The 27,130-nt window shown below is 45.2% G+C and overlaps 1 protein-coding gene across 2 annotated transcripts in view; it reads left to right on the top strand.

Annotated features, from left to right (window-relative positions):
- ELF1 (E74-like factor 1 (ets domain transcription factor)) overlaps window positions 1-26,824 on the top strand; it is a 124,936-nt gene extending 98,112 nt beyond the window's left edge. For both annotated transcript variants that reach the window (XM_015427867.1, XM_015427866.1), the window contains exons 5-9: window positions 3,089-3,253; window positions 6,069-6,152; window positions 6,939-7,131; window positions 11,272-11,727; window positions 26,119-26,824. In XM_015427867.1, the coding sequence (XP_015283353.1) occupies window positions 3,089-3,253; window positions 6,069-6,152; window positions 6,939-7,131; window positions 11,272-11,727; window positions 26,119-26,740 (1,520 nt within the window). In that variant the 3' untranslated portion in view covers window positions 26,741-26,824. The remainder of the gene's footprint in view (window positions 1-3,088; window positions 3,254-6,068; window positions 6,153-6,938; window positions 7,132-11,271; window positions 11,728-26,118) is intronic.
- Window positions 26,825-27,130: the final 306 nt, after the last annotated feature.

The following is a 27,130-nucleotide window of genomic DNA, read 5'->3' as shown; positions in this document are numbered from 1 at the left end:
CGGCGGCGCGGGCAATCCCGGTGCAGGAGCAACTTGTTGCTGCGCGGCGTGTGCGTCAAGGAAATTAGCCATTCTAATGTCCATCATTCCCGGCAGACCTTCCATCACATCCTGGAATGCCCGCAACAAGTCTCTCACCGAGTCTTCCAGTTCTGCTAGTCGTTCCCCGGTAGTTTCCTCCGGGATGGGGTCCCGAGGTCGATAGTCCGGGGGTGGGTCATAGTCCTCTTCCGTTTGGAAGGCTCCGGTGCCCTCCTCATCTTCTGCGTGGCCTCGCGGCCCCGATGGCTCGAACATCCACTCCTCGAGGTCTTGCTTGGAACTCCCCTTCTCCGAGGTAGTCCCCGGCTCCGGGAACAATCCCTTGTCAAACAGACTCTCACGTAATCCGCTCCCCCGACGGGAGTACACCTCTCGGGTGCCCTGAGTGTTGTACATAGTCCAGTCATCCTGCTGATGAGTCTTCCGCGGGCCCCAGTGCGAAGGGGTCGGAGGCGGCCAAGACAGATGTGCAAGCAGGCGGGGAATCGCTCCCCCCACGGCACCCTCCACCGAGGCTGCAGTCGTGAACACCAAAGAAGCGGAGGTATGTGGGACCGATCCTGAGTCCCCCTCCGTGTTAAGTAGGTTTCCCTCAGTTCCGCTCATGATCTTGCCAGATTCGGAACGATAGGAAAAAGGGAGTTCTAACAATATGTTGGATCCCCAAGCATCGAGAATAAATCCACGTTTTCAAGAAAAGCAAAATTTATTTCAAAGCGTTGAAGACATACTCAAACACGTTCTTTGTTAGAACTGGGGATACACAGTTAGGCCAAGCATAATAAAGGAAATTCAAACAGATACAGATCCAATGAATAGCATTCCCGCTGGCGGGCTAATGAAACGGTTGCGCGCCCAGTCCATGGGAACCAGGCAGAACATCAGACAAAACACAGGTGCAGTACTCATGAGAAAAGCAATAGGCAAGCATTACAGCATCTTCTCCCCCACACAACCTCCAGCAGTTATCTTGTGCATTCCAACGCAGGAGCAGGATGATAGAAAACAAGCCGGGTGCAACAGGGAAAGGATATGTACACAGAGGTCACAGAAGACAGAATGGCAGCTTGCTGACACTTTTGTAGGGAGCAGAAAACAGGTGTTTAAAGGGACTTGAAGTCCTTTAAACCCCTGCTTTCTGCTTGATCCACCAACTGCCATGAACTGCTTTAAAAGTTTGTGACAGTAGACCAATCGCAAACTTCAGTTCACAAACTACAAACAGGTCAAAAATTGTGATGCATTTTGCTTCACGGTTCAACTTTTGCCCATCCCTAGTTTGCATGGGCTGCAGCAGGAAGAGGAATTGGACAAAAATAAGCACTGTCCCTTTAAGAAAATTTAGGTTCCCCTAAGGGCCTGGAAAAGGGGCTGTGGTGGCTCAAGTGGTTAAGACGCTGAACTGCAGACTGAAAGGTCGGTAGTTCAGCAGTTCGAGACCTGAGTGCCGCAAGACGGAGTGAGCTCCTATCTCTGGTCCCAACTCCTGCCAACCTAGCAGTTCGAAAGCAAGAAATTGCAAGTAGATAAATAGGTACCGCTTCGGTGGGAAGGTAACAGCATTCCGTGCACCATGGCATCTAGTCATGCCGGCCACATGATCATGGAAATGTATCTGGACAGCGCTGGCTCTTCAGCTTGGAAACGGAGATGAGCACCGCATCCTTAGAGTCAGATTCGACTGGCTTTCAAGCAAGGGAAACCTTTACCGTTACCTTTAAGGGCCTGGAAGTATGTTGGGTACAAGCCCAGGATTTATTCAGTCTCCCTGACCTAACTGATCAATAAATAGCTGACTTCTTCACTCCTCAAAGGATGTATTTTTGCAATGGGCTCTTGGGTTTTATTCTATTGGTTTTGAATTGTATTAACTATGACCTTTAAGCTGCCTTGAGCCATGGGGAAAGACAGGATTTATGCTGCCTTGAGCCATGGGGAAAGGCAGGATTTAGGTATTGAAATAAATGTCAATATAAAACGTTTACAGCCTTCAGTAGATTCAGGGCTAAAAAAATCTCTGTTTGGAACCCGAAACTGTTTCATTATGTTAGATTCCTTAAAATCAGGAAATTGTGTCCTGGGGTCTAGGAACTAGGGATGGGCGCGAACTGTATTTTTGTGGTTTGGTTCATGGTTCATTACTGAACCACAAACTGAACTGCATGGACATGCTGATCCCAAACTGAACTGTTTGTATAGGTTCGTGGGCTGTTTAAAGTTTAAAACCCTGCTTTCTGCTCCCTGTGAGTGGGGGGAGCAGAAAGTAGCGGTTTAATTGACTTCCAGTCATTTAAACCCTCCAGTTCTACTTCCTGGTGCTTCAAAACGGGGGGTGGTAAACCTAGAGGGTTAAATATGGGGTGAAGTGCCTCCTGGGGCATTTCACCCCCTCTTTTCTGCTGGCCTCGGCTTTCTTCAGCCAACAAAAAGGAAGGGGTGAAGTGCCTTCCAGAGGGCATGTCACCCCCTCCTGTCTGGCCCCAGTCTACAGAGTTAACTATCTCCAGATGGGGCTGTGTTGACTATTGCATATATTGATAAATAAATCTAGTAACATGGATGTAGTGATAGCAAATAAAAGAACTGGCACACATGCCATTACATTAGGGACAACATCCTTGACATAGCATAAAATCAGAGAGTGAACCAAACAACTAAATGTTTCCAGCTGGGAATAAGCTCTCTACCATCTCTGGTTACAAAGGAGACTTCTTATGTCGGTTCCAATGGAAGGTTTGTATAATGGAAGTAGGAGGGTGATTAAGAACATTTTTTGTACATGATACATGCATGACACTATTCAAATAGTTTGCTGAATGTAGTTTTTCAAAAGAGTTAAGCTTTGAGAGAAACAGTAATGTACATTTAGTATCTCCAAAATGCCATCTCTGTTGAGATACTGTGTATTTATTTTCATTTTAGTTGGTTTCTTGAGTGTGTATTCAAATTCTGTAGACTATCCTAGTCCTTGCTTTTTTGTAACTTGATTGCTCCCAGTTCTTCCAGAAAGTTTAAAGCATTTTGTGACTCTGCTGTTTTTCTGAAGCACACATTTTCGGTGGAGCTGAGGATGACATAGACGTTGCTCCTATTACTCATGTTTCGGTCACCCTGGATGGAATTCCGGAAGTGGTGGAGGTTCAGCAAATCCAAAACTCACCTGGTGAATCACCTAGTGCTCTAGCTGTTGAGCAGCCAAAAAAGAAGAAAGGTAAGGAAATGTGAGTGTGCACTGAACAGCCATCTTGAAATGCATTTCCTGCCTGTATGTGTTTGTAATGTCCAGTGAACAATACATATTGGGGAATGAACCATGATCTAGGTTGTGGCCCACTGAGAAGGAAGAACTACGCCTCCCCTGCTGCCACTATTGTCAAACTCAGTCTCTAGTTTGCCATGTTTTGGGGCCTGTAGAGGGAGGGAAATTCCTGAGGGGGTTGTGAGTGGCTGAGTGTGTGAACTGCTCTGTCATAGGTCGATGTGACTCTTCCTAAGCTACCTCCCTTGTACAGGGATGACCTTGGAGCCAAACTGTGCCTGCTTTGCCATCATAGATAAAGAAACCGTATATTCTCAGGTGGGGGTGTAGAGGGCGCGAAAGCTAGGTGGGGGAGTGTGATTGGATGTACTGGAAAGGGGGGGGGGGGCTTCGTTTGAACTGTCTATATCTTTGGATTCTCCCACCAAAACCCCAGTTCTGAAACAGTACTGGTCTGGCCTGGAACATGATTTTTTCTCAATAAACAAATCACTGCCAGAGAGTGTTGTTAAGAGTAACTTTGTCCAGGCTGCTTTGCACTGCATGTGTTTCATTTCAGAGAGGCGCATCTTGCACTGCACTGTAGAAGTATAAACTCCTGTTGATTGTATTCTGAGGCATGGTTTATACATGCACCAAGAGGAGGCTGTACAGTATATTGCAAGCATGAGGATATTATTTGCTAATGCTTCCCCGTCTAAAAAAACTAAACCAAACTTTATATAAGTGTGTGGGGGAATGAGAAGTCCTAATACAGCCCACTCCATGATATGCTGGTCTTTATTTCAGGGAAGTCTTTTTATTTTTATTTATTCATTTTATTTTATTTTTTAAAAAATATTATGCCTTTTCACCTAACTCCAGGCCACTGTATGATTAGAACAGATTGCTGGGCAGTTTCACTATGGAAGCTGTAGATTTGTGTGTCAGATCAGCCTCACAAGGAGTAAAATCGCTGAAATGCTCAGTCATGAGTAGAGATGTGGGGGCCAGGAAAAAGTGTCTCCCGTCCCAATTGTTTCCCCAAAGCCTTTTCCCCTCAAACCATTGACTCATAGAGTTGAAAGGGATCTCCAGGTTCATCTAGTCCAACCCCCTGCACAATGCAGGAAATTCACAAATACCTTCCCCACACACACCCAGTGGCCCCTGCTCTATGCCCAGAAGAGGGCAAAAACAAAACAAAACCCCTCCAGGATCTCTGGCCAAACTGGCCTGGAGAGCAGTTGCTTCCTGACCCCAAAGTGGTGATCAGTATTTCCCTGAGCATGTAAGGAAGGGCCACAAAAACTAAGCTCTGATGTAGCCCTTCCTGTTCTCCCTTCTAGTGATCTGCCTAAGTTCACAGAATCTGCATTGCTGTCAGATAGCCATCTTTCCTCTGTCTGAAAACCTGCAAAGGAGGAGAGCCCACCACCTCCCAAGGAAGCCTGTTCCACTGATGAACCTAAATGCAGGAAAAATCATTTATCCCCACTGAAATTCATTTTATTTGTTTTAGCCCAGTTTTCCAGCCTGTCAAGATCATCCTGTACCCTGACTCTTGTCTTCTACCATATTTGCTACCCCTCCCAATTTAGTATCATCTGCAAATTTAATAAGCATTCCCTCTATCCCTTCATCCAAATCATTGATAAAGACATTGAAAAAAACAGGTCCCAGGACAGATCCCTGAGACACTCCACTTGTCACTCCTCTCCAAGAAGATGAGGAACCATTCATAAGTATTCTTTGTGTGCGATCTGTCAACCAGTTACAGATTCACCTAACAGTAGTAGGATCCAGACCACATTTTACAACTTGTCAACAAGAATATTATGTGGAACTTTATCAAAAGCCTGACTGAAATCAAGATAAACAATGTCTATGGCATTCCCCTGATCCAGGTAGTAACTTTCTCAAAACAAGAGATAAAATTAGTCTGACATAACTTGTTCTTGAGAAACCCATGCTGGCTCTTAGTGATCACAGCCATGCTTTTAAATGCTCAAGGACTGTCCACACAGCTAGCTTCGTATTTAAGCATATTTCACATGATGCGTTTTCAAATGCATAAAGCAACTGTACCCCGGTCTTCATAACAACTTGTGGCAATGAGGAGATGCCGCATTTATTGAGGCGTTTTAATGCCTGTGGCCCCTACAGGGGACCATGGGTAAGCACTCTTTAAAAATGATAATAAATTTCAGATACAAGAAAAACAGGACTGTAAATTCTTACTGCTACTAACACTGATGACCATTTATATATAGTAAATAACAATGCTCAGCCATCATACCTTGCATATATTGTCCCAGTAACCCTTTCTGCAGCCCTGTGAGCTGTCTGCATTATTGATCCCAAAATGAGATGGCGGAGGGTTGAGGTGGGACAGTCAATGAGTTGTTTTAAGAAGCTCAGGGCTGAAGTGGGATTTGAACTAGGAACTTCTGAACGCATTCTAATGACTCACAGCTACAAGAAGCCTTCGTTAATAAAATGGAGAGTTTTGGGCCGGATACCTAAATGGAATAAATATAAATATTTTGTTTTTAGATAATTAAATAAATCTTTGAGGTTAATACCTGCAGTGCAGTCAAATAGAATAAGCACTGGAAAGTTGTACTGACCCAGGATCCAGTCTGGCTGCTCAGATCCTTTAAAGTATGTAGTGCTTTCACGCAATTCAGTTATTCAGAATGCAGGGGAAAATAGGGTTGAATGGATGTACTGTCCCCTCCCTGTTCACAGCAGTGTTTTTGCTTTCTCCCCCCCCCCCCTTCCCCAGGAAAGAAAGCCAAACCTGCCCGTCCAGATTCCCCTACTCTGACTCCAAACATATCCGTGAAGAAGAAGAACAAGGATGGGAAGGGTAAGCACGGGCAATGCAAGCAGTGGATCTGCTGTGTAGGGTTGATTAGATGAAATCTGGAGTCCAGGGCACAGCTGGTGTGAAGCAGTTTGCCCTCCTTCAGCCTAGCTGCTTCATTTTGCAGAGGAAATAAGTTTACTAGAAGTATATTTCACCAAGAGGACTCCCCTCTTCAGAAGAGTAATATGCTCCTAAGGCATGGTTGGTCTCATGTTTTTGATTCTCACTATTATGGCTGATGTAGACATTATAGGCCAGGAGTTCCCAACCCTTTTGAGCCTGCAGGCACATCTGGAATTTTGAGAAGAGGTAGTGATGACCACCCCAAAATGGCTTCCACAGGACATAATGCCTAATCCAAAATGTCTTCTGGAGGAGGAGGAGCCAAACAGAATACCCCCCACACACATCTCTTTCTTTAAGAATGAAAGACCACAACAACAAAAATTAGCGTCACATTTTAAATGTACCACTGCAGCCTCAGGGGCAAGAAGAAAAAATGGTACTGTTGTGGTTTTGGGTACTTTCTCCTGTCTGCATCCATTGTGGAGATCTCCTCCTGTTTTTGGCCCATCTCAGAAGGTCAATAGAGAGAGCATGCATGACACCTGCCCAGGCAAAGCAAAAAATGAGAAATAGTCGGCTTCAAATTTTTGCTTCAAAGCTAGGTATTGAAAAAGTCAGTGAAAGACTACAGACTCTTTTAAAAAATTATGTTTTGCTATTTATTTATTTTTTTCATTGCATGGGGTGTTTTATTTCTAAAAGGTTATTTCTTTATTTCAGGAAACACCATTTATCTCTGGGAGTTCTTACTAGCCCTACTTCAGGACAAAGCTACCTGTCCTAAATATATTAAATGGACTCAAAGAGAGAAGGGCATTTTTAAACTAGTGGATTCCAAGGCCGTGTCCAGGTTGTGGGGAAAGCACAAAAACAAACCTGATATGAACTATGAAACAATGGGCAGGGCCCTCAGGTAGGTGATTTCAAGAAGATGCCAAATGTTTATGCTTGCTAAGACAAAATTAAGCTTTTTCTTTTGATATGAAACAGACCCAGTAGCTGTAAAAGCAAACATTTGAAGAATGTGTAACAAAGCCAGTACTTAATATTAATTTGTAAATATTTTATACCATTGCTCATCTGAATTTCTCTCCCATATCTTTCCAGTTTTTATTCAAGCTGGAGTTCCAGACTGGTTCCCAAGATCAAAAATTAATAATTTCCTTAACTTTCAAAAATTCAAAATACTAGGTGTTAAAATGTTGGTTCATAAAATATGACACACGTTTTCATATTTTTAAATTATTAAAAAAAGAAGAAGAAATAAAAAATAAAATATGACACACGTGAATTTCTAAATACAGAAAGAGATGTCCATCCTTTTTCCTACGCTTTATTTATTTGCATCTTCCTTCTGCCCCTTCTCCAAGGAGCCCTGGGCAGCACATGCATCTCCTCTCTTCCCCACTCCCCATTCTCATCCGTGGCTCAGTGGGAGAGAATCGGCTTGGCATGCAGAAGGCCCCAGATTCAGTCCCTGGCATCTGTGCAGTCGAAAGAATCAGGCCAGGAGGTGACGGGAAAGACCCTTCTCTGCCTGAGCCTCTGGAGAGCGACTGCCAGCCTGAGTAGACAAGACTGACCTTGGGGGACCGAGGGGGGCCTGAGCCAGTATCCGGCAGCCTCCTGTGTGTTCAGCTGCTCCTCACTTTTCTAAATGTATACATCACTTCATTTCACTGGCCTCTTATGCTTTCCATAAGATTATGAAAAGGCATAAGTCTTTTCTATAATAGTTATCTTCTGTTTAATGATCTGAAAAGCAGGTATCTACTTCACCTTCAAAACAGATCATTAACTTTAGTGGGATACATTGTTTACATTTAAATCTTTCAGTTCTTAAAACATGTGATGGGAGGTCTGAATCTGTGGCTTGGAACCAGAGGGATCCTTCTGCATGTGTGTGGGGGGGGGGAGAAGGTGTTTCCTGTTCACCAGGTGGAACTTTCACATCTTGCTCTATAACACTGCATGAGAAAAATGAAGATCAGAAGTGGGTTTTTTGTCGTGTCTGTAAAGGAACACTGTGGGCTTCTCATGTGCATGGAGCACTGCCTTGAAACCCCAGAGCCAAGGTTTTAGGCCCCCGTGCACCCCACTCTGAGCATGCAGACTTAGAGGGGCAGAATTGTTTTCCATCTGCCACAACAGCAGCACTCTTTGGACCACTGGAGGTAGCAAAAGTTCTTCAATTCTTTTCTTTCTGTCTTTACATTTTCCTATTTTTCTTTCTTTTGGGGTGAGTTTTGTAGCTCTCCTGCAGATCCACATATTTTTGGTCATTTCCGCACATGTTGTTTGCCCCAGGTTTGATGCTCTTGGGAAATGAGGGACTTTCCTGCTTCCCCACCGCATTACGGTGCGTTCATGCCTTCCTGGGGTTTCCCTGACTTTCCTCATCTCCTCAGAGGGGCTCTCTGTCAGGACTGCCAGCTACCAACTGCAGGCGTCTCTCCTTGGCACAGTCACAGTGACGACAGGCACTGCCATGGTGGCATCTCAGCACCAACAGTCCTCAGACAGAATCTATCTATGCTCTCCTCGTCCAAAGAGAAAGATGACTCCCCATTGGATTCGGAAGGCTCTGATAAGGCTTCTGGGACTCTTCCTTCCTGAACCCCATTGGTGATAGCCCCAAAGTTCTTGTTGCTGTTACGTAAATCATTTGGTTGCTTAGTCTGAAATGCATTCTTCAGGTCACCTCTCCCCACTGTATCTGAAATTCATGTCCAGGATCTATCTGATGGATGTTCTGTCATGCCAGCAGTTCTTTCTATTGGTCTGACACATTGTTCCTTGGCAGTGAACAGCTGTGGGAAATCTTTGCTGCTTTTAATTCTATCATAGCAAAAGTCTTCCAGAGCTAGGGGAACAAAAACAGCACTCTGGTTTGCCTAATAAGTGGGCAAAAAGCTTGGTGGCTTGAGATACAAATTCTTCTCCTCTACATTTTCCAGTCAGGATTGCCAGTTACTTGGCTGGAACGGCTCATAATCAATATTTCCGGTGTGAAATAAATTACTCCCGTGCTTGATGGTCTTCTGTCAGATACAGGATCTCTTGTTCTGATCTTCCAAAGAAGGCCGTATGCCTGAAAAATGTGGCGGATTGCAGGTCAAATACGAGGACCGGCTCTATTTCCCTTAAAGAGACATGGCCAGCTGAGCTGTCTGCCCTAACAGGAGAGTCACAAGACAGTATCGAAGGTTTACTTTTTGATGGAAGGGGCTTGTTCGGCATAAAAGTAGATGATATCTTAGAATGTGTTCAGAAGCTCAGTTCTGCACATTCCATGGGTGTTACCTTTGGTATTATCAAACCAGAGAGACGCGAACAGAGGTTCAGAGGCACACAGCATAATAGCCCCTTCACTCCCCTTATGAGCAGTCTTCAGGTCACAGACCCTATCCCTCCATCTTTGACAAACCGTCCTGTAAAGCTCAGTTTCTCAGTGCTCAAAATGTTCAAGTGCATCTACGTGCAGTCTTTCACCCCATCACTTTTTGCCTGAGAGCACATCGCCAGGGATGCCTGGGTACTCACCATCATCAGAATCTGCTTTACCTCCCTCGAGTGTTACTCACCCTGGGTATCTCACTCTGAATGTATTTTGGGTGGGTAGCCATGTTGGTGTGTGGTAGAAGAGCAAAATTCGAGTGTCCATCAGCACCTTAAAGACCAATATAGGATTTCCAGGATATGAGCATTCGAGAGTCAAGGCTCCCTTTGTCAGGTACAAGGAGGAATGGAGGTCCTTGAGCCCTTCTATCCTGGTCAGAGAGGGCAGGAGGGGCATTGCAAGGGAGTCCGGACGCAGAGGTACAATGCAAACTGTCATCCACTTGATTAGAGCAGGGTGAAAAGTCTAGGAGCGGATCATTCGCCTTTGTAGTGAGATAAGAGTCCTGTGTCCCTATTCAATCCAAGGTGGGTGATGGTCCCCATTGTTCTGAAATTGTGAATGAGCTAATATTTCATGTTGTAATCTCCCAGGGGGTGTTGTTATGGGGATAAAGCGAGGCAGGGAGAATGATGTCGAAAGCCACTTTGTGTTCCTGTTCAAGAGAAAAGGCATTACTCTAAATAAAGAGTAATATGACAATCAAAAGCATCCAAAGGCTCTTGTCTTGTTGAGATAGGTGTAGTGTCTGTTGTGGGGAGGGGAAGGGAAAGGAGTTGGTAAGCCACTCTGAGACTCCTTTGGGTAGTGAGGGGCAGGGTCTCTTCTTCTTCTTCTTCTTCTTCTTCTTGTCCATAGCTCCTGCGATCTCCCATCTAAAGGCTGAACAGGTCCTTCACGGCCCTTCAGCTTCACAGGCTTGCCCAGCTGGGTGCTCCCTGACTGTTCATCAGTCCCCTCTGAACAGCTAGACTGAAGTCCAGAGTCCAGGAGTACCTTAGAGGAAAACAAGAGTTGGGGGAGGGGGGTATAAGTTTTGACTCTTGAAAGCTCCTACCCTGAAACTCTTGTTGGTCTCTAAGGTGCTGCCGGACTTGACTTGAATCCAGCTGTTTTGCTACAGACCAAAATAGCTGCCCTTTGAAACAGACCCATGCCAGACCACAGCTGTGGTCTGAGCACCAAACCACCTGTGTGCTGTTCCCTAGTATGCAGAACGATGCTCAGATAGTCGCAGCTTCAGCACTGTTGTGGAAGTGCAGTGAGATCTGCTCTTTATTGGAAATAAATGTGTGGGTGTGATGATTCCTTACTAACGTTAAATCAGTTGTTTATCGCTCTGACCTGGATGGCCCAAGCTGGCCTGGTCTCGTCAGACCTCAGAAGCTCAGCAGGGCAGGCCCCGGTTAGTGCTTGGAGGGGAGACCAGCCAGGAAGTCCAGGGTCATTATGCAAAGGCAGGAAAGGCAAACCACCCCTGACTGGCTCTTGCCTTGAAAACCCCATGAGGTCACCAGAGGTTTGGCTGCAACTTGATGGCGCTTTCCACCAGCAGCGGTCATTTAAAATTTTTGGGCAGGGCTTTTTTCCTGAAATACGTAGACATGTATCTTTCTCGATGTAACTGTTGGTGTGTCTTCCTACTTGAAACAGATATTATTACCAGAGAGGCATTCTGGCAAAAGTAGAAGGGCAGCGTCTGGTGTACCAATTCAAGGATATGCCGAAAGATCTTATCTACATAGACGATGATGAGTCAAGTTCAAGCTTGGACTCTCCTGATGCAACTTTGCTGTCAGTGCCTGCAGCCAATAGGAACCAAGCAGGCAGAGCCAAAGTGCCTTCGAGCATGGGACCCCGGGGAGGATCTGCCGCTGTTCTCAAGGTACCAGGAAACTCAAAGTCTACGAAACTGAAGCAGCCGGTGGAAACTGCTCAACAACTGCCAGCCATGGCATCCGAAGTTCTGAGGACGATGCAGTCTGCTCAGTCAATACATCCGACGCAGCTTTACCGGACAGTTCATTTAATGCAATCCGTTCCGGAAGGACACACAGCCATTACCAATAATATGCAAGAGGAGACAATGAATCCTGCTCAGAACATAAGGTAAGAGGTCAGAGTGTTTTGCTACCTCGTTTTGCCCCATCTCTGCCCCTGCCCATGGAACAGAGCGGCTTGTCCAGTCCAGTGTGCCTCCACATTCCCTTGGGCCTCTTTAAACCAGTGCAGCAAGACCCGCAGGTTGCGACATTTCATCCTCTTTTGAGTTGGGACATCATTTTGGTTGCCCTGGCAGCCCTGCTCGGTTATCGCAGTTGCTTAGGCAACTAAAACGATGGCCGAATTCTTGTGAGAGGGTGGAATCTTGCAAAGATCTGGGAAGTCCTGTATAGCTTGGTGAACTGGTTTTAAAGAGACCTGAGGAAGAATGGAGAGGGCTAGCTGCTCCATCCACCGGGTCGGAGTGGAGGTGAGGCAGAGGAAGCTGGAAGTGGCAGGAGGGTCCCTGGCTGGCCAGAGGCTGGGAGGTTGCTCTCCCCCATAGTCCCCCCCCGAAGAAGAACTGCCTCAGTCATTCCCATTCTCGAGCTGTCTGTGGCTCAAGAGAGGCAAAGCGGGAAGACTTTATGGACAGAGGAACAAAAACATGAGGCTTTGGGGGCTGCAGTCTTCTTTAAGATGCAGTCTTCTGACTCGGAAATATTCTGAAGGGGCTAAGAAAAGAAGGATCTAACTGACTTCCAAGGGGAGAACTAAAGATTTGTTGTTGTAGATTTCCCGGGCTGTATGGCTGTGGTCTTGGCATTGTAGAACCTGACATTTCCACTAGTAACTCTGACTGGCACCCTCAGAGTTATAACACAGAAAAATCGAGTACTCCCTGTGTCAAGGTGAGAAGAAAAATGGTAGGCAGGTAATTTATATCTACTCAGGAAGGTGGGGTAGGGCTGAGTCATTATCTTGTAGGAGTTCCCCAGGCTGTGACATGCTAATGGAGGAGCTTTCCTGAGGAGGTTCTTTTGCATATGGATTGGCTGTTGAAATTCTAATCCTATCTGTAGTGCTTTTGTAAGATGTAGAGCATTTTGTGTTTTTCAGGACAGGAGACCATGCCCTATTTATTTTTAAACTCTCTTTGTTCCTGTTGAAATTGTGTTTATGTTTATGAATTTCAATGGCTTCCCTGTGTAATCTGACATGGTAATTGGATGTGTTGTCCAGCCTTTCAGTCTCTTAGAATAAGATACTGTGTCCTGTTTGAGTTAGAACTAAAGACTTTCAGCAGCAGAGTGCAGCAAGAGGGGAGACACTGTGGATCAGTGGTAGAGCTTGGTACGCAAAAGGTTCAATCCCTGGCATTTCCCATTAAAGGATCTGGTAGCAGGTGATGTGAAAGCCTTCTGCTTGAGATTCTTGGAGAGCTGCTGCCAGCCTGAGTAGACAATATTGACCTTGATGGACCATCAAGTATAAGGCAGCTTCCTGCATGTTCATAAATTGAAGGGGCCATACCACCTCTCCTCCCATGCTTTGTTTTTGTAAAATTAAATCCTCTCACTTTGACCCCTGCTTTACACATGAATTGATTCATGCATAATCAGTCCACACTGTGGACAAGGAGAGATCTGATCTGGTCACAGATCTCTTGCTGGGCGCCGTGTGCACGTAGTTTGCGTTTTCATTTTCATATTTACCTGTGGTGTTCCTGATGTAACAAGAATCTGTAGTGACTGGGTCACAACTAGAAGTTTGACGTGTGCACCTCTGCTGTTATTTTTTATTGATTTGGCACTGAGGCTGAATCATATTGATTTGTCTAAGACCACTACGGAATTGATGGCTGTAATAAATCTTGCACCCAAGTACCCAACCCGGGTGGTGATGGGTGATGTAATGGAGCTCATGTTTTGCATGCAGAAGATTCCAAGTTCAGTTCCCACCTTCTCCAGTTACAGTAATCTTGGGTACCAGGGCTGGAGCAAACCTCCTCCTGACTCTGGAGAAGACAGCTGCTAATGATCGTGAACAGGAGTAGATTAGGCAGCCAATGGCCGGTGTTCTGTGCTGGTTTCCAGAACCCGGGTCTGGGAGCACCGGGCATAATCTCCTGTTTCAGTTCATTTCCAGCCTACAAAGCTGGTTTGGCTTTAAATCATTCTAGAGCCCCCGTAAAGCATGAAGATGTGAGCATTGTGCCAGCCTCATCTCTGGGCTGCCTGTTGCCTCCCAGAGTTTTACAATCAGCCCATCAGTCTTGTCGAGGTGGCTGTCAAAAGTGCCAGTCCCATCCAGGGCAGGAACTTTTGGTTCAAGGGGAGTGCATTGCAAAACAAAGTTACAAAATACTTGAGAGAGTCTAAAACTCACCAAAGCCTTGGTAGGTTGCCACCAGGTCTTTCAATCTATCCCAACAGCCCAGGAGAGAAAGACCACTTCTGCCACCCTCTGGGGCTGTCATTCTACTCTGGGGCCTCTCATCCCAGTCCCAAAAGACTTCTGTTACTCCTAGGGGCTGTCAGTCCAAGCTGGGGCCTATCATTCCAGAACCAGAGTAGAGTGTTTGGGCCCAGAGACCCTAATGGAAAATCCATTCCGCATTTTTATTGCAACTCTACTTGTGCTGTAATGTATTTCAATGGAGCCCATGCAAGTCAGTTGGCATTCCTGGCTCCCATGATTTCCAATGGGCCTTCAAGTGTTTCCCATTGTTTCCAGTGGGCCATCCTGTTCTTCCTTTTAGTACAGCCCATCTTCACCTCGTTAAACAGCCATCAGTTGAGCGACTCTCTCAGACCTAAAGGTGTTCGGTTAATGCGCTGTTTTCTGTTGGTGGCATCTGGTAATCCAGGAGTCAGGCTCTTAAATTTACCCTGGATCATAGGGAGGGCTGGCCAAGATGCAGGAATGGCGACAACTGATCTCCAGACTGCTGTTGAAAATGGCAGCTTCCGAGGGTGTGCTTCTGTGGCATGCCATAGAGATCCCAGGTTAAATCCCTGCCTAAATTCTTCCATCTACAGTGATGATCAAATTATGCAAAGTGAAAACTAAATAGCAAGTTAAGGTTATAAGGTCAACAGCTGTAAAGCAATAAATATGCCAAACTAGCAGAGAAATGTCTAAAGGTGTCTTTTCTAATTTAGTTATTATTTAGAAGTATGAGCATGACATGGCAGTACCCCACAGACCTATAATGGCAGGCCCCCTGAGAGACACATCCCCCCCCCCAGCAAAAAGTTGCTAGCTATGGGGCTGCCCTGCACTATGCAGCTTGGCATCCTCGGGAATTTTAGGGGCAGAGCAATGGCCAGATAGGATGTGACGTCTCATCCACATGAAAACTCGGACATGACAGTGTTGGGCAACGCTCTGTCCACCCCTGAGAACCGGAGTCCTCACGGATGGCCAGGTGTCACCTGGTGCGTTTACATCACATTTTGGTGTTTTGGTGGCTTGATGTGACATCACGTGTTGCTGGATGTCGTTTCTAATGCAGGTCTTTTCTCCTGCTGCTTGTGGGAGCGGGGGGGGGGGGAACCTCCTGCTGTGAGTCGTAAATGTGGCCCATGTTTTTTCTACCATTGTGGAATTTGGTGGATTTGGGTCCTTGCTTCCATTATCATTTCCTAAACGTTGCTTTCATAAGTATTACACTGAAGGGGCCCCTGGCTCAGTGGTTGAGCATCTGCTTGGCATGCCGAAGGCCACAGGTTCAGCATCTCCATCTAAAAGGACCAGGCAAGAAGGTGATGTGAAAAGCCTCATCCTGGGACCCTGGAGAGCCGCTGCCAGTTGGAGTAGAAAATACTGACTTTGATGGACTGAGGGTCTGACTGAGTACGAGGCCGCTTCACGCGTTCATGTGATCGAGGATAGTCCTCTCTTTTGGGTAACTGGAACGTAACAGTCTTTTATGGACACATGAAGCTGCCTTCTACTGAATCAGACCCTTGGAGTCCATCAGGGTCAGTCTTACGTGCTCGTAAGGACCGCAGCTGTCCAGGGTGGTCTCAAGCAGAGTCTTCCGTATCACTTGCTGCCTGGTCCTTTCAACTGGAGATGCTGCCAGGGTTTGAACCTGAGTCCTTTTGCATGCCAAAAAATCTTCTTGGTCTCCGGTAAGATGTTCCTGGATGCAGATCTCGCTGTTCTACTGCAGACCGACACAGCTACCCTCTGAAACTGCCTTCATGGAAGTGACTGGAGAAGCGGGACTAAGAGTGGACAGAGGGGCTGGGTGGAGGTTGGTAAAAAGGTCCCTCTCAGCCTCCCCCACTCACCCAGCCTCTGGCCTGCTGTTACCATGCTGAATATGAAGACAGGAGATTATGTAGGTTTTTATGACTAGGTAACGAGGAGATGTTGCTAAAGTCTTGGCAAGCCGCAACTCAGGAAGTCAGGCATATTTCAACATTCTCTTGCAAGAAAACACTTTGCCATTGTGCATGGGTACACGTTTTAGAAAGGAAAGATGTGCTCATTTATGAACTTGATTAACAAGACTAACACTGTAGGAAAGGACTTTGAAATGGGGGGAGCTGTAGCATTGCTTGGAAACTTGCTACTCGGCATATTCTCAGAGGATATCTTGTTCTGTCCACCCCACTGGCATGGAATGATTCCCTTTGTTCTAAAAATGAATTCAAGGCGGACTGTAAAGGTAAAGGTAAAGGTTCCCTTGCTCGAAAGCCAGTCGAATCCGACTCTAGGGTTGCGGTGCTCATCTCCGTTTCAAAGCCGAAGAGCCAGCGCTGTCCGAAGACGTTTCCGTGGTCATGTGGCCGGCATGACTAAACACCAAGGCGCACGGAACGCTGTTACCTTCCCACCGAAGTGGTCCCTATTTATCTACTTGCAATTTCTTGCTTTCGAACTGCTAGGTTGGCAGGAGCTGGAGCTAGAGACAGGAGCTCACCCTGTCTTGCGGCACCCGGGTCTTGAACCGCTGAACTACTGACCTTCCACAGCCTGCAGTTCAGCGTCTTAACCACTTGAGCCACCGCACTGTACATGAGCTCATACCCGCTGTTTGCCCTTGAAAGTTCTGTTCAGCTTTTTTCTTGGGGGGTTCAAGTGAATGGGTTAGATTCAGAGTCACATTTCTGCGAGTGCAAGGAGTTCTGCCTATGGAGAACCCTTTTCCTGCCTCCCGCTCTCTGGCTGCAGCCCCCGTCCTGAGGGGATTTTGTGCTGCTGCAGGAGGGCAGGGGGAGGGAATGGTACACCACAGGCAGAAGCTCATCACGCCTGCGAAAACATTCGCCTGAATCCCAGCCCACTGTATCCTGATGCTTAATTTCTTAAAAGAGCTGCTAGTAGAAATCAGAGATTTCCTGGAACCTTTTTGTCCCCTTCCTCTTTAATACAGGGTTGCCAATTTGGGGGTGGGGCTTGAGGAAAGGAGGGTTCGGGGAGGGGAGGGGAATGATGCCCTGGAGTCCACCCTCCAAAGCAGTCACCGACCTATGCAGTCTGGGGATGAGCTCCAGGCCCCACCTGGAGGCTGGTAACCTATCTTAAACGGAGGTGGGAGTGCAAGCAGCATGCTTCAATGAATGAGTTAGCCTGTGGTTCAGTCTTGGGTCTTTTTGTTATGTATTTATTACAGTCATTAGACCATCCATATACCTGAAAATTATACCAAAAACATTCTTATGTATAAAAACAAAATACATAAATATAAACAGAATTCAAATTTGAGCCTAGTTATAAAACATGATCAACACACACAATCTAGCAACTTGGTAAGTAATTTTAGGATTCATGTCAGATAGAAGATATTCAAGCCTGGCTTTATTTGTGTGACCAGCAATCTTGTCCAGTAGAGTTATAGTGGTTAGGAGCGTGGACGCTAACCTGGGAGAACTGGGTTTGATTCCCTACTCCTCCACATGCAACTGCTGGTGTGACCTTGGGTCAGCCATAAGTTCTCTCCGAGCTGTTCTCTCAGGAGCAGTTCTCAAAGAGCTCTCTCAGCCCCACCTACCTTTACAGGGTGTCTGCTGGGGAGGGGGGAAGGGAAAGGAGATTGTAAGCTGCTCTGAGACTCCTTTGGGTAGTGAAGGGCGGGGTATAAATCCAATTCCTCCTCCTCCTCCTAAATGGGCCACATATAGTATGTACAACTGAAAAACGTACGCTCCAGGGACTCTACCTCCCTTAAGGGGCATGTACATAGTATTTCTGTATAGGGAGGTTTCTTATACCTACCTTCAAGTATTGCAGAGGGGAGTGTAAAACTCCTTGCCAGGGTAAACACCCTTCTAAAGTTATTTACTTCCAGAGAGGCCAGGTAAGCTGCCGGCTCAACAGTATTTTTAATGTTTGGCAGCAACCCAGAGTTAGATACATGAGAAATATCAGATTGCTGTTCGATATCCTCAGCTCTTTGTTCAACTAGCCTCTTTGCCTGTTCAATACCACAGGATAATAGTGCCCTAGGGAGAAAGGCCAATTCTATTAATATGGGTTTGTATGTCCTTAAGCAAACTAGATTGAAAATTATCTTGACATATCACAGGAAACAGGCCTTGGGGGTTAAGATGACCTTTTAACCACATAAAGTAAAGGTAAAGGTTCCCTTGCTCGAAAGCCAGTCGAATCCGACTCTAGGGTTGCGGTGCTCATCTCCGTTTCAAAGCCGAAGAGCCAGCGCTGTCCGAAGACGTTTCCGTGGTCATGTGGCCGGCATGACTAAACACCAAGGCGCACGGAACGCTGTTCCCTTCCCACCGAAGTGGTTCCTATTTATCTACTTGCAATTTCTTGCTTTCGAACTGCTAGGTTGGCAGGAGCTGGAACTAGAGACAGGAGCTCACCCTGTCTTGCGGCACCCCGGTCTTGAACCGCTGAACTACTGACCTTCCACAGCCTGCAGTTCAGTGTCTTACCCACTTGAGCCACCGCAGCTCAAGTGGTTAACCACATATAGGTAGATAAAATACATACCCTGGCTTCAACCCTTATAGTTCCTGTCTCCAGTCTTATCCAAGCATTTCATACACCTCCTAGGAACTTTGATTGTACTCTTTCCTGGGAAGTAAAGCAAGAAGCTTTACAAGGAGCTGCGATGGCTCAAGTGGTTAAGACGCTGAACTGCAGGCTGTGGAAGGTCAGTAGTTCAGCAGTTCGAGACCCGGGTGCTGCAAGACGGAGTGAGCTCCCGTCTCTAGTTCCAGCTCCTGCCAACCTAGCAGTTCGAAAGCAAGAAATTGCAAGTAGATAAATAGGTACCACTTCGGTGGGAAGGGAACAGCGTTCCGTGCGCCTTGGTGTTTAGTTATGCCGGCCACATGACCACGGAAATGTCTTCGGACAGAGCTGGCTCTTCGGCTTTGAAATGGAGATGAGCACCGCAACCCTAGAGTCGGATTCGACTGGCTTTCGAGCAAGGGAACCTTTACCTTTACCTTTACCTTTAAAGCAAGAAGAGGGTAGGTCTAGAAATGTTCCATAAAGCAGTTGTGCCAAGGTTTTAGCCTTACATAATTTTAAGGCTGCCAGAACAAAATGACCCCCATGGAGTCGATGAAACTACCGTATGGATTTTGCCCATCTTTCCCCTTGGTTGGCAACATATTTGCTATGATTTACCCTAGAGCCAGAAGCTTGTAAAACTACCCCAAGATGTATAAAGCTGTTGACTTGCTCTATCTGGTGGCTGTTTATCATCCGAAACCTGGATTTTGGGCTGTTCCCAAAGGCTGCAGTTTTAGTTTTCTGGTAGTTAATTGTGAGAAGCTCGTCCCCACAGAACACAGAAATCTCCCCAGAAGCTCCCTGTAAAAAAATGGAGGCTATTTTGCATTACACTCCCCTCAGACCAGCAGGGGCTCTGGACAAGATAAACAGTGTTGTCAGCGTACAACAGTGTTTTTATGTATCGATTTGTGAGATTAGGAGGGTGAAGATCAGAGGGTTTTTTTAATATTAATTTTTTAAAAAAAGATCAGAGGTATCAAGCCAATTAGATTATTTATGTAAAAATAAACAATACAGGTTCCAAAATGAATGCTAGAGAGCATGGGCAGGAAAAGCATTTTGAGGGGGAGAAAGTGAAGGATGCTGATATTTTTTTAAACAATCAGCGAATCAGTATATTTTCTTTGGGCTCATCCAGGATTCTGTTTGTGTAAAGGTTGAGTAGAATAATGAATTCCCACTGATACACTGGATAATATTTCCTTTTGTACTCAATTATTAAAGGTACAACAGGAATCCCACTATTACATGTTTTGCCACTGTTTGCCTGAAAGATACTTGAAATAGACAATAATGAAAGGATCTGTCTTTCTGTGGCAGGCATAACTCACCAGAAAATAAAGCTAGGAGCCTCGAAATTGGCCACCAGTTTCAAGATGATGATGGGACTTGCAGTGCCAGACCTGAAGGGAATCAGAACCTCCTGGCCCAGGTTATCTCAAGAAACCCCAGCCTAGTGCTGTTTGCCATGGCAGCTAAGCTTGTCTGCTCGCAGCAAGGCATAATTAATCAGAAGTGAAACTAGGAGTCTTTAAATTGGCCACCAGTTTCAAGAATGATGATAGGGCTTGCAGTGCCAAAAGAGGAAAACTGGAACATCCTGGCCTAACGTAGTTCCAGAACATCCATATGATCTTTCCAGTGGACACACAGGTTTACTTGTGAGAAGCCAGGAACATGCAAGCAGCACAGATAGGAAGGACAAAAGGGGCTTAACAACTTCCCTGACCTGTCAGAACTTCTGTGGTGCAGGGGTTAGAGTATCTCACTAGGATCTTGAAGACATAGGTTGGAATCTCTCCTTTGCTGCGGGAGCTCGCTGGATGATGGTGGGCCAGTCACACACTCTCACCCTTGCCTACCTCACAGGGTGATTGTTGTGAAGATAAAATAGAGGACAACAGAATGATGTAAGCTGCTTTGGGTCCCCTTTGGGGAGGAAGGCAGGGCATGACATTTGTTACAAATCTGACTTTGCCTACAGTTTGCAAAAACGTACGAGCGCTCTCGTTTTTGCTTTTTTGATAGGCAACCTTACATGAGTCTGCAAGTAGAGCACAAGCAGTGTTCCCTCTAAGCTGAGTTAGTGTAAGCCAGCTCACAGTTTTTTAGTCTCCGGCTCCCACATTTTTGTCTCAGCTCAGGAAGGATGGCTCCAGAGCAAACTAATTCATGCAGTAGCCAAATCGCTCGCTCACAACTTTCATGCCAGTAGCTCACAAAGTGGAATTTTTGCTCACAAGACTCCACAGCTTAGAGGGAACATTGAGCACAAGTGCAGGCAAAGAGGCACCGCTACAAGCAGCAGTTCTGATATTGCACGTAAAGACACTCCTGTGCCGCAACTCAGAGTGGTCTCTCTCTCCATTCTCTGGCCCATACTCAACACCTGGGGTGTCTTCCTGGTCTCTCACACCCCTGCCTGCCCCTCCGGGGAGAATCACCGTCTCCCAAGTTCTTATAAATACTGAACAGAGCTGGTTCCAAAGAAAACAAATTGGCTTCCATTTGAGTGCTGCAGCATACAATGCTGATGGATCAGCTTGCCCCTAATAAGTATGTGTGGAATCAAAAGAGCTGGACAAAGGACAGGTATTGTGCAAAGAGGGATTCTGGAGCAAGCCAGAAGTTTTAGATTGTATCTAATCAAGTCTAATTTTGTCTTAATTTTAAAACGTCAAGAAACATGATTATTGATTTCTTTTTTCTCTGTTGCTTCTTTCCCCTTTTGTGTATATTGGGATTATTATGAAAGTATTAAATATTTGGAATATTTATAGGCCTTTGCTCAGAGAAGGTATATATAGTTTGGCTGTTTGGTAATTTTAAAAAAAGTAATTAATACCCAAAAGTGGTCATTTGGAAAGGCCCCCGTAAACACTGGCTTGTGTCCATAGCAATAGAGATTATGGCAAAGTGCAACGCACCTCACAACAGTCATAGGAACAATCCCTGTGTGGGAAATATTGTCTCATCAGTATGATCAATCAGTCCTCTTCTCTAGGTAATGTTTACGTACTGTGTCGACAGGTATAAGCAAAGGATGAGTGATCCAATAGATGTTCAATGTCTAAAGTAAACATTTCAGAGCAGCTCTACCTGCTGCTTTTAGGTTCTCATTCTAGTTTAATGTAGGATACCAGCAGGCTAAACAGATGCAGTCTTCCTAACCGTATTGCAACCATTTCTCCTTATTTGTATCTCCCTGGGCAGGCACATGTCTGCCTATGGCAAATTGACTGGCGAGTCAATCCAGGTGTTTTGGGGCATTTTAGGTTTGTATTTTTGTCTGAGTGATTAGTATGAATTTCTAGTCAAGAGAGCTTAGCATCCAAGTTCCATTAGTTGTTCTGAGGAATTGATATAAGCAATCAGAATTTAGATTACATACTGTTAACAAGGACTGATCTTGTCCATGTTAATGCTATGTTAGTACTTGAAAATGTATATTAGAAGGCACTTGGGTAGCCGTGATGAATCTGATGAATTGTGCATGCACACGAAAGCTTGTACCCAGAATTAAAGTCTGTTGGTCTTAAAGGTGCCACTGGACCCAGACATTGTTCGGCTGCTTCAGACCAACACCGCTACCCGCCTGACTCTATTGTCATGAATCCATGTATTTATGTTATGATTCAGTTGGCTTCAGTGGAACTTAAGTGTGTAGGAACTTAAGTGAGCAGGATTACAATCCATATATATATATATGCTTGCTTGTAAAGCCATCAGCAAGTAATACTTTTGTTATTTCTAGCTGAATACCAATTTAAGGTAAGTTAACCTTTAACGGCCGACTCATTTGACCTAAGGTCTCCAGTTAGGCCACACTAAATGAGGGAAGTTATGATGGAAACAGACTTGATTTCTCAGTCTTGTTCATGAAACTGTAAGATGTCTTCCTGTGCCTGCTATTCAGCAAAGCAAGGTGGTTTAGTGCCTGTGTGAATAAAATTCCCAGGAGTGGGGAGCTGACCATCCAAGGATAATGCTCCAGGGGAGGAGGTCAGCTGGGGAAAATCTAGCCAGCTGGATCACCCACAAAGATAGCTGAAAGACTAGCTATGGAACGTGAATTTGCATCCTCCAGGTAACCCCAGGGTATTCTGAGCCTTTAAAATGACCCTTGAACCAAGGTCAAGTCAAATATTTCGGGGGGGGTGTTTGGGGGGGGTTTTGGCCCCCCGAAGGGGATTTTTTTTATTTTGCATTTTCTACACACTACAAATATGGGATGTGGTAAGGAATACTAATACCCTATTACTATAACTATGGGAAATGGGTCAGGGAAATCTAGATACATAAAGTCTACTGGATAGGGGAAGGAAAACTACCACTCTATTCTAAATCTCCTACTGGATATGGGGATAGGGTGAAGACTAATACAAATCACGATCTGAAAAGCTAAAAGAATAGATCTTTTTAACCTATTAATACAGGTTACACAGAGATTAGTTCGATTATACAAATATAAAATTATTAGCTTGGCACAATTACTGCCCTTAGCACTCATGCTTTAGTTTTAGAGTCTTTTCTTCTTAGATTTCTTCATTTTCTGCAATTTGGGAGCGGCCACTCCTTTCTCCAATTCAGATGATTCTGATGACGAGGAAATTTGGCTTGTTGAGTCCTGTGAATAGGACTCCTCTTCTTCTTCTTCCTCCACATCCGGTCTTAGATTCTTTTCCTTCTGCTTCTTTTTTACATTAAACATTTGATCCATAAATCTTTCCACTTTTGGAACAGAGTCAATTTTATATTTTTTATCCTGGTAATTAAAACTCAGCCCTTCCAGGAATAGCTGTCTATACGGTGTTCTGGTTTGTTTTTTTTTGCAGGGAGACTAAGCATCCTGTATAATTTCCTCCGTTTTCTTACTTCAAATGGAATGTCTTTCAATTTTTTTATCTCTTCATTCTTGATTTTTAAGGATTTCCCCACTGTTGACTTTAGCACCAGTTCTCTCGTTGATCGTTTTGTGAATTTTAAGTAAGTTTCCCCTGTTTTATTTATAAAATCCGGATAAGTCCTGGAAGGAATTGCCTTAAAAATGGCGGTTGCCATTTCCTTAATTAAGTCTTCTTGTTTATAATCCATTAGTGTGGCCAAGGCAACCGCCAAGAGTTCCTTTAAGTCCTCATTCTTATCTTCAGGTATCCCATGGAAACGTAGAACATACATGGATCTTTCCAGCTGGAGCTGTATTAGTTGTGTTTTATCCGAGGATCTCTCCTTCTCTGCTTCATCCACTCTTATATTAATACTCTCAGTCTGTTTTTACATCTTTTTCAACGTTTTCTCGATTGCTGAGGTTCTCTTATCCATCTGCTTTAGTTGTTTTTGCACATTATCTAGCTTGGTGTTGAGAGTAGTCATCTGATCCATTAGAGGGCTCAGTGCATTTGCTAAAAACGAAGAGAAGTCTGTAGATGCTTCCTGGTTCTGGGAGGGAGTCGTTGGTATGTTATTTCCGGTCACCAGTTTTTTCTCCAGTGCTCTCCATCCTCTCCCAGCCATAATATCAACAAGAAGTAAGTTTTCCAAAACAAAGTAAAAGTTATGCGTTTTAATTCTGCTTCGTATATTTTAGCAGCTTTTGCATTCGCTTAACTTCTTATACGCTTGGTTTGGCTCAAAGTCTTTTTATTTTCATTTTAAAACCGTTTTTACAGTTTACTCATATGGGTTTGTTTTTTAAAAATCTCCTCCCCCCGTGCTTCAAACTTAGGTGCTTCCAATTACTACCAAGGCTCCATTCGCTTATTTTTCACCTGAGCTTTGCTTAACTCACAGTTTGTAGCTTTGGAGGTCTTTTGGAAGTCTTTTTAGAAGTTTGATCATGCTCGCTTGCTCCGGCAGTCATCTCTGGGCGCCATGCTGGCTCCATGGTAACGGTTCCTATCGGGGAAGAAGGTGAGCCTCAATTCCTTGGGCGTCCCCTTGGAAGAGGCTCTCCTCAGCTCCCCAGGCTGGGGGTCTCCTACAGAGACCCCGGGGAGATCCAGGACAAACTCGAACCCCTCCCGTCAGCCTGGTCTCGGCACGTCTCCATCTAAGCGAGACGAGACACGTCCGAGCAGCAAAACACTTCAAGTCAAATATTTTGTTGACAGTCACCTTTCAACATGTATTCCTATTATCCATATATCAGATGACATATATATTATACAAGTGGGGACCTGAGATCTGTCCTGGAGGGTCTCTTCCCTCTCCTGGCTTTCTGCCCTCCCTGTTGGTGCCACAGGGCCTGGGAGTCTCCCAAGTTTTATGTCACTGTGGGCTTGGTCCACAGATTTAAGTATCCCCAGGTGGGCCCACAATGGACTATTAGAAGTGGGAACCCACAAGGACTTGTAGAAGGAGATCTCATTTTCCTCTTTTCCACTATTTCCTCTTTTCTTTCCCTGAAAGACCCCCTAGCCTCTCCCGTTTTCCTGCTTCCATCTCTCTTTCCCACCTAACAGCCCACCTAACAACTCCCTGTCTTCAGTCCCCCACCCAGGCAGCCTCTAGGTAGGAAAACTATGGCCCAGTTGTGTGGTGCTGATTGCTGCGCCAGCCCCACTTGCATGGTAGAGAACCCTCAAGGACTTGTTGGGGGCCACATCACTATCCCCTGTATACCTGTCCCCACATTATTTTCCCTTTTCCTGCCCCCGTTCTCTCCTCAGCCATTCACCAACCTACCTTTTATCTGCCCTCTCATCTTCAGCTATATTTATTATTTTACTTTATTTATTTATCTTATATTTATTATTTATTTACTGTATTTATATCCCACCTTTCTCCACATTGGGGACCAAAGCAGCTTACATCATTCTCCACTCTTCCTTTTTATCCTCATAACCCTGTGAGGTAGGTTAGGCTGAAAGTATGTGACTGGCCCAATATCATTTAGTGGGCTTCCATGGCAGACTGGTGATTTGAATCTGGGGCTCTCAGACCCTGCTCTGAAACTCTTCTTCATCACTCTGGCCTTCACACTGTTGAACAGTAGCAAGCAGCTAGGCCTAAGTGAGTCATGCAGGTAGGGTGGTATCAAGTCACCCAGTAGTTGTTGCCAGGCTGAGCCCCAGTGAGTCCTCCCTCAGTCCAAAACTGTCCTGAAAAGGGCCCTCCTCCACGCCTAAAATGCTGTGGTTGCCTAGCAATACCCACTGAGGGCTTCTGTTGCTTAACACTACAGGTGCATCTTCTTATCGTTTTGATTTTTTTCACCACCACCACCCCTGGTATTTTTTTAAAAAAAGATTTCAGGTTTGCAAACCTGGGGCATTTTTCAGGTTTGTAGAGAGATCTGCCTTGGCCATGCACAGCTCCAGTCACAGGATTTAAATATCCTCAGGTTTGGCCAACTTGGCTATTAGAATATATGATGACAGTATTTAGCACTGGCCTTTCATACTGAAAGCTGCTGTCCGTTGACCTTCAGTTGAATTGTTAAAACTACACTAGTAATACTGCATTTTAAAAAAAAAAAAGAAAGAAACTTCCCATTCTCTGTGTTTATTTCAACAGGACCATCCAAGCGCCAGGACAAGTGCCAGTCGTCGTTTCACCTGGGAACCAACAGTTGCATACTGTAACACTCCAGACAGTGCCTCTGACAACAGTAATAGCCAGCGCAGACCCAACATCTGCCACAACATCCCAGAAGTTTATCCTTCAGGCCATCCCAACTTCACAACCCATGACGGTGCTTAAGGAGAACGTCATGCTGCACTCTTCCAAGTCAGTCTCACCTCCTTCCTCCATTGTCTTGAGCGCCGCACAGGTCCACCAGGTGCTCAGCAGCAACGTGCAGACAATTTGCAATGGAACAGTCAACATGGCTTCTTCTCCACCCTTCAGCACTGCTGCCCCTGTAGTAACGTTTACACCAAGCAGCTCACAAATGATCCCTCCGCCATCCAGCACAATGGTCACTTCCGTCATTAAGGCCCCAGAAAGTCAACCGACGGTTATTCAAGAGGTGGTAAAATCAGAGGAACATGATGGTACAGTGGACGAAGCCAAACACTCAGAGCAGGGTTTCCAGCAGCAGCCTTTTGTGGTGATGGTATCCAGTTCAAATGGATTTCCCTCCACAATGCACATTAAGCAGGAGAGTGAACAGTTGGAGGCAAGTCCCTGTGAGTAAATTGGAAGTCAGTGAACTGTGTGGAAGGTGGTTTCCTTAATGTGATGGGACTTCTTCAGTTTTGTATTATCACTTGATTCCGAAGTAGGCATTACAAAGCTTCTTTGATTTCTGAAGTTAATTTTAGAAATAATACTATACAATTTATTTCAGTTTTCTGTTTGCTAAATAATATATTTTTTTTTCTAAAATGCAGGCATGAAGGAACATGCAGTTTCTTTTTTGATCACTGTCCAGAAATTCTAAATTTCTTGCACTTTATGCATTATTTGTCTATCTTGCATAATAATGTTATTATTATAATCAGTGCTTTCAAGCAACAGTTGATTTTCACAAAAGTGTTTCTTTCATTCCATATATGCGATTCTTCTAGCAAATCCCAAAGAACTG

The sequence above is a fragment of the Gekko japonicus genome, unplaced genomic scaffold (genome assembly GCF_001447785.1).
Source record: "Gekko japonicus isolate JY-2015 unplaced genomic scaffold, Gekko_japonicus_V1.1 scaffold694, whole genome shotgun sequence".
Classification (NCBI taxonomy): domain Eukaryota; kingdom Metazoa; phylum Chordata; class Lepidosauria; order Squamata; family Gekkonidae; genus Gekko; species Gekko japonicus.
The sequence above is the reverse complement of the archived record's forward strand: the minus strand, read 5'-3'. Positions and strand labels throughout refer to the sequence as shown.